Here is a 17,256-nt window from a genome sequence, read left to right as displayed (position 1 = left end):
TATGCTGTGAGGTTTTATTCTAGCCTTTTCCAAGATTTGAGCTTGAATAGAGCTGAGGGCAAAATCAAACTTATTAAATCCTGTGATTAGGAACATAATGATATTTACTAGTCTATTTCCACCAAACCATAAATGCAATGTGGCTGACCCAGGCATTCTGTCATAAACATTTTATACTACAGCAGCAGTTAAGTATTACATATTTTCCAAAAAGTATTTCAAGGAATGTGTGTGGAGGGTAGGGGTGTTTTTTAAGGGCCAACTAGCAAAGACTGTTTTGCATTGCTTATGATAGAAACCTCTTGTGAGGTCTTCTAAAACAACAATTCAGTAAAAAGTGAATGCGAAGCCACTGAGTCAGCCCCATAAACCTTTATTTTTTTTTTTAAGGCAGCTTTCAATGAATCCATTTTAAATGTTTCTCATTCCCCTTCCCCAGTTATTCTTATATAAGAACTCTGCCTCCCAACCCTTTCTCTTTGGAAATTTGGTAACCATAGTTTCTGTGTCCTGCTGAGACTTGCTATGTAGAGCTGTATTATACCTGCTATTTAGCTGCTGATAGCAGTGTTTCTGTTGCAATTTATGAGAAATGTCAGTTGAAGGCAGAAAGTATTGTACACACTATATTTTCCCAGCTGGATACCTCCGTGAGCAGAAAGCAAAAACATGAATACACATGCACCATACATTTGGGGGAGGGTAGGAAGGAGACTAAGGGGAAAAAAGGCTGCAGGTTAGATGTGATGTTGGGTGGTCTAAAGAAAATGAGCTTGTCAATGGGAAGGTACATCTAATATTATTAGCGAACACCAGAGGTTTTTAACACAGTCTGTGGTGCTACAGCAGTAACACAAAGGCACCACTGTTGACTCTGTAGATGCCTTTTTCCTTTACACATGGAAGTTGTACTGTGGCATTTTGAAAACTGTCACATTCAACTGTCTGCTTCTCTGACTCAGGTCTGCAGGTTCTTGTGTAATGTTTAGCACAAGGACATTTTAATCCTGAATACAGTTTAGCCACTTTAACAGTATTTATACCTGAGGGTGTTTTGGGGTCTCCCCAGAGAGAAATGAAAACCAAGTCACCAAGCACAGGAAATACAATTGTGTCTCATCATGCTCTTCAGCAGTACTTTACTTACTACGATGATAGTGATATCATATAGCAATATGTTCCCTTGGGAAAGTGTTTTTCCTGGATAACAATGATAGCAATTTTCATGCTGCTTGATTACACTGACAGCTGAAGGTGGTAAGGCTTCACAAGAGAGGAAGTCCAGTTCAGGGAAGAGAGGGATTAAAGCAAAATGTTGGCTCTGTCTGCAAAGGAATGATGTAAAAATATTTTTTTTTTCACCAGAAAGTATTGAAGATTACCATAGAAGGTACACACCAGAGCTTTATAGTCTTCAAACACTGTCTCTCTGAAGATCAGCACTTCACGGCCATGACATTTTCTTGAGAGTGTACTATATTAAACCAAAGGTTTGCAGGCAAATAGTTTAAAAAAATCCCCTTATTTATGTATACTTCACAGTCCACACTATACAGAAACATGACTCTGTCAGTAAGGAAGTACTCTAGAAGCAAAAGTCACCAGTGAAGAAAGGAAAATTATTAGAGCAACAAAGTCATTAATTTTGGAACACATATTGCTTAAATAGTCTATGTGACTTCCTAAACTCTAGTCATTACCAACTAGCTTCCAAATTTACAATAATCTTAGTCATTGCCCAGATCACCTCCTCCATTAGAAGCACAGAACTGAAAATAATGAAAATCCCAAGTCTGCTGAAGCTAAAATACTCACAGTCAAACTGAGGATAGATCCCATTACCATTTAAATAACAACATGGAACTCTTTGAAGGAAAAGCCTTTTGATCTCAAAGATCCAAATGCTGAGTGAGAGTAAAAAACTCAGTTCTTAAAATTTCCAGGGAAAAAGTGGGGGAAAAAAAAAGGACTATGACCCAGGCTGTCAGTCACGTGCTTAAATTTCTAGCATTTTTTACTGTTAAATGTAGCCCTCTTGGTGTGTAATTAGTGGCTACATCATCATCAATATCACAGTTAATAAAAGCTTTAGTAACTTTTTATTGCAGGCTGTTCTGGTGAGGAGGTGCCAAGAGCAGCATGAAGTGGTGAAGGACAGACCAAAAGGTGAATCATGGGTTGTATTTTTCTTCTTTCTCCCTCGCTACTTCAAATTTAGGATATCCAAGTTTTGATCACCTAACACTTGGTTATTACTACAGATTTTGAAAATATGAATGTCTTGTTAATTTCAAATACAAAGCAGTGCAAGGTCAAATGGTATTAAAAATCTCATTTGGGCAGAATTACAAGCCCTGTACCTTTTGAATGGCAAAGAAAAACAATAAAATTGTACTGAACTGCAGTTCAAATTTCTGTCATTTTTTAATTCTTTCTCTGGAGAGCCGTGAATGAACGATGCTTTGAAAAGTGCTTTAGCCTTTGACAGTCGATGGAGTTTGCTGATGTCACATTTTCTAATTGACACAACACAGGGTCTGCATGGCACACTGCTACAACATTTGTTTTACAAGCGCACGTTTCACAGGAAGCCAGTGATTAATTTCCCAAAGACTTACAGGCATACATTTCTAAAAAGGGAAAAATAAAACTGTTACATATCCATACAAATCAAAATTTACAGAATCGTGGCAGTCAGCCAGCAAAACCACTCCAGGTCTGCTTCCCCATCTGTTTGGCTTGTTAGCTGAAAGAAAATAAAACCAAATTGCTCCTTCTGTAACTAATTCTCAGAACTCCCAAAAAAACCCAACTTCCATGACACAATATTAATAACTCAGAATGCCCTACAACAACCAGTAAACCTTGTAAGCACTGTGTAATGTAAACACAATAGTTCAGGAAGAGATACTGAGGCAAGGAGAGTTCAATCCTCCCCAGGATTGAAAAGATGCCATGCCAAGACATTACTGCTGGTCACCAAAAGGATCTTTTGACCCTTCCAGCAAATGGTGCCCTCCTGCAGACCAACGTGGTCAAATCCTGGCATGGGGAATGCTACACCCTCCTGTACATCGGCGCTGCCCTCGTGTGAGGCTCTGGACCTTGAAACAGGGAAGGTAGAAATAAATGTGTGCCAGCTCCTTGGTCACCTGCAATCACAGCATTAATGCAAATGAAACTCATGCTGGCTTAGGCAGGTCTGTGAACTTGCTGGCGCTGGGAGCACGCACAGTCTCCGCTGCTGCCTCTGCTAAACGGGAGGCAACTCACACAGATCAACTGGCTGAGCAGCTGAGGTCAACAATGCCTTCAGCTATTTGTCTGCTGGAGCCCTGACAAGTGATTTTCATTTTATGGCAGTGTACCATGTCAAAATCATTACTTTTTCCTTTTAATCTTTAATTTATAAATTAAAAACCCGTCGTAAAAAGTTGCACAGCTTTTTTCTGTCTACCACTGGAATGGTATAAAGTAATTAATATACTACAGGTTTCTATTTCACAGATTAAAAAATAATTTGACTAGGAGCACTTTCAACAGCTGCCCATAAATCAGCCCACTCTCAAGAGTTCAACTCAAGAGTTATTGTGTCTATTGTGCATCTTAAGGTTCAAAGACAGATTATTCATGCATTCATTCATAGCCAAGAATGTATCCCAGCAATGAAATTCACCCTTCAAAGCTGACCCAAGCTTAACCACTGGATTGACTAAATAATTTAATTGCTCAATGATGTGCTACATCCCTTTACTGAAGACTGTAGTTTTAGTGAATTGAGCTAGTTTTAAACCAGTGATATATTAATGGCACATATTCCAAAAGCATAAGCAGCTGCTGCCTACCAACAATACCAAACTGAATAATAGGAATGCAAACAAATCTCCTGGTGCACAGTTAGCTTTTTTTGCAGTACTTAAAAATTGCAGTGTTACAAAATTACTTCTGTGAAAGAAAGAGGCAGAAAATAGATGAAAGCAAAGCTGTTATTTACAGAGAGCCTCTCATAGCTGAGTAATGTTGCCAGTGCAAGAACATTAGTTCTGTCACCTCCCTTTCATACCCCACAATTTATTTTCCATTCTGCTTAAAAGGGTTTCTACCACTAGATGCAATGATGAAAAGAACAGCCAGCGTTCTTCTCTCTGACTTTGACTACAAAGTCAAGAGTGCTGAAATAACTTCTCCTCACCTGTTAGGGTAAGCTGTCTGGTGCAGCTAATTCAGTCAACATTCCAGTCCTCTCCTAGCCACATTAAGCCAATGCATCTAGACTGAAGATTAAGGGGAAAGGAGACAATTACATTGTGTGTTACTGCCAAAGATGCAAAGACTCTAAATCTCCTTGAAGCTGAAAACAAATTAGCAGCTTTGCCCACATCAAGCTGTCTGTCCAAATGGAGGTTTCTTTTCACAACAGCATTACTAACTGAGCTTCTCAAAGATAATGCTTTGGGGATACAAAACCATTTTCTCTAAATTATTTCCTGTCACTTGCTTGTCTGGACCAACAGAATAATTTGTAATGCAATCACCACCTACTGCCTTGAAGCAAAACCAACTACAGATTTACTTCTGCCCCTCAAGAGCCCCTCTTCCCCCTCATTTATACTAATTTCATACGGCACTTGTGTGGGCAGAATCAAAATAAAAAGAAATGGCATTAGCCTATCCATTCATATTTCATATGAAAATGCATCAGTTACTAAACCTCTGTGCTGCCTTTAATCTTTATCTGAGGGAGAAAGGGGCTGTCAGCTCTTGCAGAAATGAGTAGCATCAAATAAACTACTAAAATGTTACACAACTTCACCTCCACTGTCAACAGGAAGGCGTTTGCAGGGGGGTGCAGTCATTCAAAACCCATCTCAAGCCAGCTGGCACCGACAGCTTCCCTGTTCAGCACGTGGCACTACCTTGGCACAATAGCACAGCAGCTGAGGCCCACAGAAGTTCAGGTGCTGGAGCAAAGAAAGTTCAAGGAAACCAGTCTGTCCAGCTTTTAGGATGCACACATCGCCCTCAAAAAAAACCAACAAAAAACCCAAAGCAACAACAACAAAAACTAAACAAACAAACAAACAAAAACTAAACAAAAAATCCCCAACACCAACAGAAGTGTATATATGTACGTATGTATGTATGTATGTATCTCCAGAAACACTTCCACCACCAACCCTGCTGCCGCCTTTTCTCCCACCCCTGAAGTATATTTGGACATTTTCCCAGACAAATCTGCTTTTAACCAACCTTGACTATGCAGTTTAATGAAAAATAAACTTCTATGTAGCTATGTTTCAGACCCCAGATCTTTCACTCCCATCTTAAGTAACCTGCACCCTGAAAGAAATGGGGCCCAGGGGGGCGCTGCAAAAAGTTAATGAAGTTGAAAAATCTCAAAAATTAGATACTGTCAAAGTACTAAATAATTTTTCCATTGACGAGTCACATGTGCTTAAAAATGCTGAATTTTAAATTTTTATAAGAATATCAAGGAAAATTTTTTCTTTCTTTCACACAATAGCAGAAAAATGAAAGACTTTTTCAAGTGTGTGAAACTATGTGGGGATGTCATTCTCTCCAGCATTCAGCAAAAAAGAATCTGATCTTCATTAAAAGAATGAACATTAGTAGCATCTATTGGCCTTCTGTCTGGTTATATCAGTTCTAAATAAAGGTGTCTGGCTGGAAATTGCTGGAACCCATGAGCCATTTTTTGGTTTTGTTTTTTATTTTTTCTTAACTTTTTTTAATTGCTCAGTCTTGTAACCAGTGATTCTTTCTAGTCTGAAGCTTTTTGAATTCTATTAACAGCCAGTGATTCTTCTGGATGAAATTGGCCCGGATGCAGACGAACTTGTACTGCCTTCACTGTCAAAGGTGAGAGTGACGTGAACAAAATCCCTCAATATTAATTTATTGCAAAACTTTCTCCACAGAACCTACAGTCTTAACTTTTAGGACTTCCAGAAAATTGTTGAGAATAACCTTAAAAGTAAGCTTCTTTTTAAAATCTGTAACACACTATAAGTCATACTTTGCTAAAAGCTGACTTCAGTTTCTCTCTTCCCTAAGGAAAACAGCTCTTTTAGTGAAACCTGAGACTCTTCTTACTGTTTCTAAATCCCAGCTAGAGTGGGTCACATAGCCTCGGGGCTTTCAAAGATCCACAAAAGCCAGCTCAATATGAATGCAAGGTTAAGAAGTACAGGTTTGGTCACTACAGGGGAAAGTAAACAGGCAGTAAAACATAATTACTTGCTTCAACCGACTTAAATGAAGAAGTTTTAAGTGATGGGAAAAAAACCCCACCACCTCTAGATTAATTGAAAATTGATTTGGAACTGCCCCCGCTTGAAACTGATTTTCCACAACACTTATCCTCAGCGCTAGGGACTGGCGACAGAATTGCCATCGCCTAACAAATAATGTCAGTTACATTTTATTAACGCAGATCATCATACTGTTAGCTAAACTACTACAGAAACAGCGAATAGCCTGATCTTCTTCTAACACTCAAACAGAAACAACAAAACTCAAACAAAACAAAATCACTTAAACACACGAAATATTGACCCAAGTGAAGGCCTAGTAAACATCCCAAATAAACTTAACTGATATCTTAAACCAGAGAGAAAAGAAAATAGTAGGGGGAAAGAAGGTTCTTAAGGCTTTTCTTGAATATGCTTCTTGATTCTGATTAAATCTTTAACAAGGATGGTAACAAAAATCTGCCCTTAAAAATTAATTCTACAGTCATTTATTTCCATAGCTATATCCCCTTTAGGTTCTATTAAGATTTAAATTTACCACTAGTATACTCAAACCAGTGCTAATTTTGATGGATGTGTAAGTGTTTAGTTGATACCCCTTAAAAAAAAACACCAAAAAAAACCAATCCCGAAAACCAAAATTAAAGCAAAATGCTCTAATACTAGTCTTTTGTTTTTCATCCCAGATGTTTCTAGGGGATTTTATTACCCTAAATTTCATAGCACTTGGGGATATAAAAGTGATGAACTTCAATTGTGCTTTCCATTGCAACACCAGCTTTTGTAAATCCAGACCTACTTTTTCAGAGTAAATCAAGAAAGGTATTTCCCTTGAGCTTTTCTTTTTTATATATATTCTTTTTCTTCTCCCTCACCCTCTACATTTTCAACCTCTGTGTTTCCTGCCTCCCTCTTCTAGAACAAAAACATAAGCAATAATCTTTTATTAACCCTGAAGGTCAAAGGACTCTTCATTGTTCAAAAATTTTAATTGAGTTTTTCCTTTGCTTTTTGGATTGCTACTTGCCACCAAAAATTCCAGATTAGTAGCTAGTTACTACTACATCAGTAGCAACTAGAAAGAATTACAAATATGCCTCAGGATACCAAAATTTAACTGTCCACTCTTTCTTTTAAAAATGAAAAGCTGCTTGTTCGGCCAGCCACTGATCTGATACTGGAAAATTAGTCCCAATGCCAAAAGCAGCTTTTCATGACATAGCCTCAAACAGTAGAGAAAAAGGATTATTTTTAAATTTGTATTAATCTGTATTAGTACAAACACACAATCTTATCATCTGGGAGAACCTCTCATTCACCACCGTACAAGATTGGTGCCAATTAGGAGCGTAGAAAAACTGGAATACAACAGCTTTTTCTAACTATCTAAACTATGTATAAAATTAATACTGATCGAGAGAACATCTTCAAAGAAGTGGGTTAATCCCTGAAGCACACCAGCTAAAGATACCATTACAGTTGTGCTTTCATTCCCTACTCCAATGGTATTTATTCAGTAAGGAAACACCTGGATGCACACACACTTCATTAGTAGTCATCTCTCCTCCTGCTATCTACAAATCCAAACATTACATGTTCCAAGTACTTCATACTGGAACAGTCTCACTTCTAAGCAATCTGCTGCTACTGAGACTTTGCTTTTGAGCAATAAATGCTCAAAACTGTTGCTTTTCTTGAAGCAGCTCCTTTAGTGTTCATAACCTCACTGCTTGAGCAGGCTCAGTTTCACATTCAAATACCTCCAAGCAAATGTTTCCAATCTCAATTATCCTCCTTCCTTTTTCTAGGCACCCTCCCTGCCCCTATATGCTTGTTTGTAAAAGGGATAATTTTCTATGTATGTACAAGAAGCGCAGGGAGTCTTCCTCCGTAGGAGTCTGGCAATATGCAGAGTTTTATGTAAGCACTGTCTGGAATTTGTTAAGTTTTTTCATTCTCTGCTTTGGATTATACCAAGAGAATTACACCCAGATCCTCACTCAGTTGCAAAATGTAGCATTTCCCAGGTCCCTTTAGATAAACTGTCTCTTAGTACCCAGGGCAAATAAGCCACATCTGATGTTTTTGGCCAGTTATTGGGACTGCACTGAGGCTACAATTTGCTTAGCATTACATCAGTATATTAAGAGTGGACCAACAAGAGAAGCACTAGACAGTACAGAAATCACACATTCCTCCATGCAACAGAGGCGTACAGCCTCTCTAAACAAATCTGTAGGACTAGCACTGGCTAGACCCTGTGGGGTGTTTATGTTCAAGGAGGAATGCTGACATGTAAATACCAAATTCCACGTTTAACAGCACAAATTTCCTAAGTGCTTTTCTTCTAGTGTTGATCTGCAGTCTTCAAAAATCTGAAGTAATGGTATTGGGAGGAAATGGAAAGGGTGATGAGCCACCTTGACTTCTCTACTTCTCTGCTGTACTTAGAAAGCCTGGAAATTAATAAAGGTTCTGTTTTCACCTCTCTTTTTTTTTTTTTTTTTTAACAGCTCTTCACTAATCTATGATGCTTTACATCACTTTTACATCAGACAGTTTCAAACTTACATTTATATGAATAACTAATTGAAATTTTTGGGAAAAGGAGCTCTTTGCAACAGAATCAAAATTAAAACTCAAAAATATCTTCTATCTCCATTCCTCTGCCAGCAGGGACCATCCATATTCGATTTTGAATTTCTGCTTCACTGATGTTTATACTGACATGACTTATGTACTGTTTGCTGAGAACAAAGAGGCTGCTAAGGTTTGGTTATTGTGACCCAGCTGATTCAGGGCAACTCATTGAAGCCACATCACAACCATGTGCACCTGGTCACCTGGTTCATAAAGTCAGTCCCAATGGTTTAAAACCAATTGAGAGGCTTTTGTGGATACTCTAAAATTACTATTTTCTTCATTTATTTTAGATGAAAATGGCATAAAACAGGTTACAAGTAGTAGGCACTCCTTGGCTCTAACACTGGCCAGTGCTCTATGTTTCAAACAAATACACAAGAATCAGTGTAGAAGTCAGTTAGAGGACAATGCCTGAATTTATGTCCCTAAACAAGTGCATACTCTCACAAGGTCACACAAACAGCTAAGATGATCAAAATGGCCCCTTCAGACATGACAAATCTTGGTTTAACTACAGCTAAATCCATCCTGTGGTCGGAATCCTACAACTCTTAAAACTTGTTTCCAACAGTCTGTGTACATCCCAGATTCCTTCTGTAAAGTAGGTAGAGCTCCCACAAACCACAAACATTTTTATGCAAGACTGTGGCTTTCCATTGTGAGATGCAAAGCATATCTCTTCTGCTACAGGTTTCTATCTAACACATAATACATGTCAGACTCGAAGTGCCTGGGATAACACAATGAGACAGCTGGAAGTCTATTAAAAAATCACGTATTTAAGGCTTCCTTAAATCCACCGATTTACTGGGTCTGGTATCACATAAAGTAGAAAGAGCAAAAATTAAAAATAGTGTGTAAAAATATAAATACATGTAAAGGCCTTTTCTTGACAGAGGGCATTTTGATAGTGAGTGATATTCATACTGGGTCAGCAGACGACCCATGCAGCAGGAGAAAACAACTGGATTTTAGGTGTTCTGTTCATGTAGGTAGCCAAAAACCCTACTTATCTCCACAGAGCACTTCTCTGTAACATGGACATAACAAAGCCTAATTTTTAAGCAGTAGTTATCTTTATGCTTCTGTCATAAAAATAGACAATTCTGAATTAAATATAGTGGTTAACAATACCCTACCCCTTTACCCAGCAAGTCAATGGTCTACATCACACAGAAATGTAAATGCACCCAGTATAAAAGCAAAGCTGTTCTTTACAACTGTATCACTTGGTTTAATAAAGCCTATTGCCTCTCTCAATAAACCTTGCTTGAGTTCAAGACAAAAATGTGATTTAATATGTTTCTCTAAATTTCTACGAATTGTTGTAATGCTCTTTGATAAAAATCTCTAATTTCTACATTTGTTTCCTTACACATTTGACACGGCTTTCACCATTACAAGTTTCATTGTTTGATCACACCTCTGTATTTGTGAAAGTAACTTGTTAAACCACAAAAATTGCTAACAGGAATAAGAGACAGCCAGACTACTCATTCTTCTAATTCTATTTCTGTTGACACATACACACCCTTACTTGCACACACATGTACAAACACATATTTAAACAAAGATATTTAAAACAGACTGTTGTTTTAAAGCAGTCTTTGCAAAACTAAGACCACATAGTAAGGCAGAGAGGAATCCACATCAGCTCTGTGCAACAGATAACATTTTCAAAACAAACCATGCATATTAGTTGCAAAAGTGGCAGGCTGGAAAACTGTACACACAACAAATACCAGCATGCCTCTTTGTCAACTAAGCCTTCTCCTTTCTACTAAATTTCTCTAAAAATTCTGCAAAATAGTGTCAGAACTGATGCTGTGACAAATTTGGAATACCCTATAAATTATCCCATCAGGCTTCTGAGATCCAGCAGATTCCTGTTTCTTCTATTTGGCAATCAGTTTCAGGTCATAAAGACCAACAAGCTAACACTGATTAAAAAACACAGGTCGTTTCCCCATTATTTGTTACTGTACAACAGCAGGTTGCACCTGTTCTGCGCAAAGAGGAAGAATCTCACCACATGCAGACAGCCTGTTCTGCACACAAAGGCAGCAAGGGCTGTCTCCTATGCAGTTTTCAGGAAAAAAAGACACCATCAGAACAACTGGTTCCCACCTAAAGGCAGACTCTACTACTAGATGCAGAACTAAAACCAGGACGTGACCCAGGGCAACTGCGAGTGAGAAGCCGAAAAAAACCCGAGGGCTCTAAGCAATTTAGAAAGTTGGTTGGTGGTTTCCCTTTTTTCTGGGTCATTTTTATTTCCTCCAGGCAGTAAGAAGCAATTATTGCTCACTTAGAAATTGTTTTCCCAGAAGATAATCACACAATTTAGCAAGTACCTGATTCAAGATAAACATTTTTTCTCAGTATAGCAATAGAGACTTTTAGCAGCTGCTCCCCAGAACATCAGAATGATCAAACAAACCAAAACACACACTCCAGTTAACACTACCAAGCTGCTATCCCGTGAAGGACTTTTACTGCAGATAGCTTCTGGTGTCAAATATCCACATCAGCTGCCAGTTTCAGGTTGACTTGCCCACATAATAATTTCTCCTTCCTCTCCCACAGGATAGCCTCAGACAGTGGTGCTCTGTTTCACAGCCTTTACCACCACTTTGGACACACTACCAAGTTATATCCAAACAAGGTTGTTATGCAGATGACAATGCCTATGGCATACATACTGGCAATTATGTACACAGCTTAGTGGAGCAGCTGAGAAATGCCCATGTGAAAACCATGTGATAACTCAGTCATTTAAGAGTAATCACCTATGGTTTGTTACCACCCCCTGTAATTAAATATCACAGGCTTCAGATGCCAGCTGCCCTCTACACCTCTAAAGATTAAAACACGCTGGGAAAAATGGTCTGTCTAATTTATTAAATCAAGTCAACTAAATAAAGTGGTGTGGAAGTAATGAAAAGAGCTGCAACAATGCCCTTTTTGATCTTTCAGAATTTTGTCAGAAATCAAGTGTTGCTTTCTTCCCTTGGCCCCTACCCTTGAAGAGATTATCTTAAAAATATGACTCATGAGCCTGAACATTATCCTTTTTCTGACCTCAAAGAACAAATGCAACAGATTGTGACAACTTGCTCAACATACATAAAACTTGTTACTTCAGATGGCTTCATAGCAGGAATTCTCAGTATATACCTTCTCTTTTATGAAGTATGCTTTACATTTATGCTAATAATGAGTTCTGCATAAACTATTTGATTTTATCTTTCTCCACTCAGGCTACTATTCTTGTTGTAATAACTGTGATTCACCACATCCTTTCTGTATTTGCATTCCCACAACTTGTTTCTGCAGCACACAAAGGCTGCTCAGCAGCACACTTGGTTCCTATGAGTATGCAGCCAGCCTACAAGCCTCTCCTTATCACACCATAATTCATTTTACAGAGTGGCTAAACTAGATACAAAATAATTCAAATATCTCAAAACACAAGCCAGGATTAGAAATGTTCATACCTTCCTTTGCTTGTTTAAATTGTTTTATGTTAAGAAGCTATAAGATATTATAGACAGCCAGAGAAATTTTGCATGGGCGTTTTTATTTACTTTTGGAAAGCAGTAAAGGGAGTGAAAACTAAAGAAACACATAAAAATCACAAAAAAATTTGTATGTCATCATGAATGTCCAGATGGTTTTAGATGTGCCTAGGTACAAAGACTTTGGTTAAAGTAAGGTGGATTTACACCAGTTCAGGAAAGGCTGTGTTCTGCCCTAAAGTCAAAATCAGAACTTGAGAAAATCAGTATCTGATAATATTTTTTTTCTATTAAAGGCAAAAAGACCCATCTGTATGCTGATTCCTAGATTTTGGCAGAAATGGCCCCATGCAAGCTTTTATATAGCTGCTTTCCTGAACATGTCATAAAGCTTGAAAACACATAAATATGTACTTATGTGTGTGCTCCAGACATCAAAAACTTAATTAAAATGCAAATCATCATTATGAACTCATTTTTCTTAATACAGTGTTGATCGTGGACTCTGGGATAAAACAGTCAAATTTGTATTATTTTCTTCAATCAGCAGGATCTGAAACACTCAAACAGAGCACGGTACAAACAACACAATATGATATCATATCAACTATCTTCAGTCTCTTAATCTACACTCTAGCTATATTTCTAGAGTATTTTAGAATCCCATTTTATCTATATTTGTAGTCGCTCATAGTGTACACAGAGTGTTTGTAAAGCTATGAAAACAGGCACACTCATAACAGTTTCACTCAAACATACCATTACTGAATTGAGTTGTTTCAGAAAATTGTTTTAGACAAAACTAGGAAAAGGCTAAGGGAGTTCATTTCCATTAACTAACAAGTGTTTTAAAACCACTAGAGTGCTGAGATACTGGTAAATGGAATGTCACCCTGACCAGAATGCACTTTTTTTAATACTTCATTTCTAGTGCCAAACCTTTCGCAAGGAAGGCCTCTTAAATTCAGTGGGGGTCAGAAGTTTAGTTTATTCAGCAAGAATAACACTATTAACAGCTACTGCTCTTTCATGTCAACACAGTTAACACCCACACATTCCAACTCTGGTTAATACAGGCCAGCCAAGAAAGATTGGAGTTGCTAAGGGCAGTCATCTCTGCAGGGATATTTTAAACCAGAATTTATACTGTGCTTTAAAAACAATCTAAAAGGATCAATCTACCTTATGAATCTGCTGTAGACATACACAGAGAGAAAGATGGATGGATGAAAGCATATAAAAGCAAGTAAATCTGACTTTTTCTATTGATTTTTGAGAGGACAGCGTAGAGCACTTTGGTGAGGTCTTATATATCACTGCAAAGGACGAAATGCCATTGTGCATATGGTCTGAAGCATGTCAGGATTTATCATGAAGCACTGCATCGCTGTATTCTGTCATTATATCATTTTGTAAATAATCTTGTTTTCACTGTTGAGGGAGGTAGATCACTAAAAATAAAATAATCCTCAAAAGAAAGATTTTCACACAGCTATAAATGAAAACATCTGCTATTATAATATGAAAAATTGCAGAAGTTTAGTGTACACATGCAATATTTTTAGCAGGAGAAAGCTGGAATTTTAATAAATAGCTTTTGAAATCCAAAATGGAAAAATCTGCATATCACAGCATAATCCTCTTCCTACTTTGCTCTAAATCATAGCAAATCATAGCAAATCAATGTTTAGTGTTCCCCAAAGCTCTCCAGTACTCCTATTCAGACAAATGTCTTCAAAGGATATTAAAGAAATCAATCTGGTTTTGATAGCACTTCTTCACCACATGGAACACTTTTCTTCAAAGCTGAAAGCTTTCCTCGTAAAGCATATTTTAGATAACCAAAAAGCAAAAATAATCACATGAAACTGAATTTTTGCAGGGTCTCTGGGGCCTCTATTGTTATGTAATAATGGCATTTCTTAATAAGCTGAAATATTTAGCTAAGTTTTCATCTAAACTATTCGTATATCCACTCCCATCACATAAACACCCTCTCATGATGTTCCTATTTAAATAGGACATTTATGCTATTCTATTAGCAATTTCTTCATATGCTTTTCTTAATTTAGCAAGAGGAAACAATTCTATTATTAGCTAGGGTTACGCGGTAGGTCATTTGGAAAACACAGCTGCTTTAAATAATAAAAAGACCTGCCATTTGTTTTTAAAATGAAAGCTCACTAAGTGAACTGTAAAGCTGTGACTGCCATAGCATATAATGGTGTCCCAACAGATTAGCAAGCCTTTAGCCAGCACCCAGGCAGACAGAGCATACACCCTCTTCCCAACACATCTCGGAGACAAACCTAATGGAAAAAACGATTTACCTTCTTCAGTTTCATGCCACACAATTCCTTCCAAGTTCACGCTGGTCCCAGGCTCACAGGGTCCAAGGCATTCAGGTTCTGTTACTACTCCAACCTCGCAAGTATTTACACCCACTGAACGTGTCCGTACCAAAAGCTGCTCGACTGGTGCTGCAATATTGGATGAAGATGGGGAAAAGTAGGAAGGCAGAATCTGAGGTGTGATACTGCTGGAAATCGGAGGTGGAGGTGCAGGCACTGTAAACAGGGGATCAACCTGAAAACAACAGACAAACTTACTATAATGGTGCTGTGAGAGTTAAAAAAATAAAAACAAAATAAAATAATATGAAATAAAATACATAATTTTTTTTTAAAAAAAAGTAATAGAAAGTCCAGTTTGCCAAGACTGCATTTCTTTATGTAGGGATTTGGTGTATCACAGGTAATTTCAGTCTTATGAGCTCAAATTTTTTGGCATTAGCCCAAATGCCGCACATGAAAAATTAAGTACAAAAATATCTATTATACATGCTAAACGAGGCAACTTGCTAAGTTTCTACTACACTATTCCCTGTCTTCATAGACTATTAATATGAAATAATAGTAAATTTTTAAAACAAGGATTATGTTTACTTTTTTCTTGGCACTGACAGAGATTGATTTCTGGATGGAAATTAATTTTGTGAACCGGGAACTTCATTTTCTATTTACAGAAAAAAAATTATAAAGACAGGTACAAAGACATAAATGCTATTCTTTCATGTATATCATAGATAAATTAGTAGTTGGAACAATTCTAATATCCATATGGCAGCAAATACAATCTCTTATCATCTGATAATTTAAAACACATTAGGATGAGATGACCCACCTAGTACATTACAGATAACATTTAGATCTTTCGGCTTGGAATAACAGAGAGGACTTTTACAAGAGTAATTTCTCAGGGTTTCCAAAATGCATATTTAGAAGAATGCATCTTGCCAGACAATCAGTTGGAACACAAGACAATTCACAGAGGGAATATCAACATATGAACTGACGAAGTGATCTCTCCTGTTCAACTTCCAATCTACTCAGGAGCAGATTCTCTGTATTTGGGCTTTCAATATTTCACTCTGGCTCTAAGGTCCCTTGTGCCATAAAAAACAGCTAGATGAGGATATGAGAGTGCCCAGTCAACCAGCTAAACCCCCGGAAGTCAAATTCATTTGGCCCATTGGATCACAGATATCATGCAAAGAAATCACTCTTCAACCTAATGATTTTTTAAAAATAGCTGCTTTTTGGCTGCATTGAAATAGAGGATCAAATGTCTTCCATGACAATGCTGTTTTTAATTTTGGACCTCATAGGAAGACTCAACAGAGAAGACACAATGACTCACTGTACATCATCCAGGTTTTGCTCAAATGTATAATAACACAGAACAAAGTTAATTTTCCTGCTTGTAAAGCAAAACAGGGATACAAATAAAAGGACAGACTAAAAGGTATTACACATGTATCACAGATCAGCCCACTTCATCAGATGGACACTTTTTGTAATGAAAACATAAAATGACAAATTAGGGAGAACTTTTTAAAAATTGTAACAATTGTTATCATTGGCCTTTGTAACAATTCTGGGTTTTTTAGCATTGCATAGAAGCAAACTAAGCACCAAGGCTTTGATTCATGTGTGCAAATCTTATGCATGCTAAATAATTCTCAATAACTTTGGCGAAAATATTTTGCATGATCTTTGTATGACCAGCCTAGATTCTGACATCAACTACATTAGAACTAAGCAGGAGAGGGGAAGGACCCATAACTACAGTCTTCTCCAAAGTATTCCTCCTTAGAGGGGATTCTTTTTATTGAGAATGAAACTTTCAGGTTAGAGGGAAGTGAAAAAACAAACAAATAAACCAAACAAAACCTAGAACAAATGGACAAGACGACAAAAAAATCAAACAAATTTTAAAACCACAAACGAACAAACAACCACAAAACGCCACAACACCAAAACCAAAACAAAACATAAATACTGAAAGCATCCCTAAGGAGTAAAAACCTACTAATACCATCAAAATTCTACTGGTTAAAGCAGAGTTCCTGTGACCTAGAACAATGCACTCAAGCAATGATGTCTTTATTCTTCTCTTTATGCCAAGAGAATTGCAGAGTTAAAGCACAGGCAGAGAGCTTTGCAGAGCAGACTTGAACGCACACAGGAAAGTCAAACATCAACTGACCCCCAGCAGCAGCTGTAAGCTGCAGTATCTAATAGCACACATCACACAAAACCACAGCTGTGGCTGTTGTGCGTGGGCAGACACTGATCCTGTGCTCTGCAGCTCCTGATGCCAAGTGGAGGCACACGTTTGGATGGCACGGAGCCCTGCTCTCTGGCACTGGCTGTGTACTGGGGCTCTGTCACTGGAACCAGGTTAGTGTGCAACCCCACATCATTTAGGGGTTCTCAGCATACCTTACTTCAAACCTGAAGAGAACCGGGCTCAGTAGCTGG

General features: G+C 37.8%; 1 protein-coding gene across 5 annotated transcripts in view; it reads right to left on the bottom strand.

Annotated features, from left to right (window-relative positions):
• ZNF608 (zinc finger protein 608) overlaps positions 1-17,256 on the bottom strand; it is an 83,290-nt gene that overhangs the window by 31,417 nt on the left and 34,617 nt on the right. For all 5 annotated transcript variants that reach the window (XM_074532201.1, XM_074532202.1, XM_005488419.4 and 2 more), the window contains one exon: positions 14,764-15,019. In XM_074532201.1, coding sequence (XP_074388302.1) covers positions 14,764-15,019 — 256 coding nt within the window. The remainder of the gene's footprint in view (positions 1-14,763; positions 15,020-17,256) is intronic.

Source organism: Zonotrichia albicollis, chromosome Z (assembly GCF_047830755.1).
Source record: "Zonotrichia albicollis isolate bZonAlb1 chromosome Z, bZonAlb1.hap1, whole genome shotgun sequence".
In the NCBI taxonomy this organism is placed as follows: domain Eukaryota; kingdom Metazoa; phylum Chordata; class Aves; order Passeriformes; family Passerellidae; genus Zonotrichia; species Zonotrichia albicollis.
This window is presented reverse-complemented; position numbering and strand designations above follow the sequence as displayed.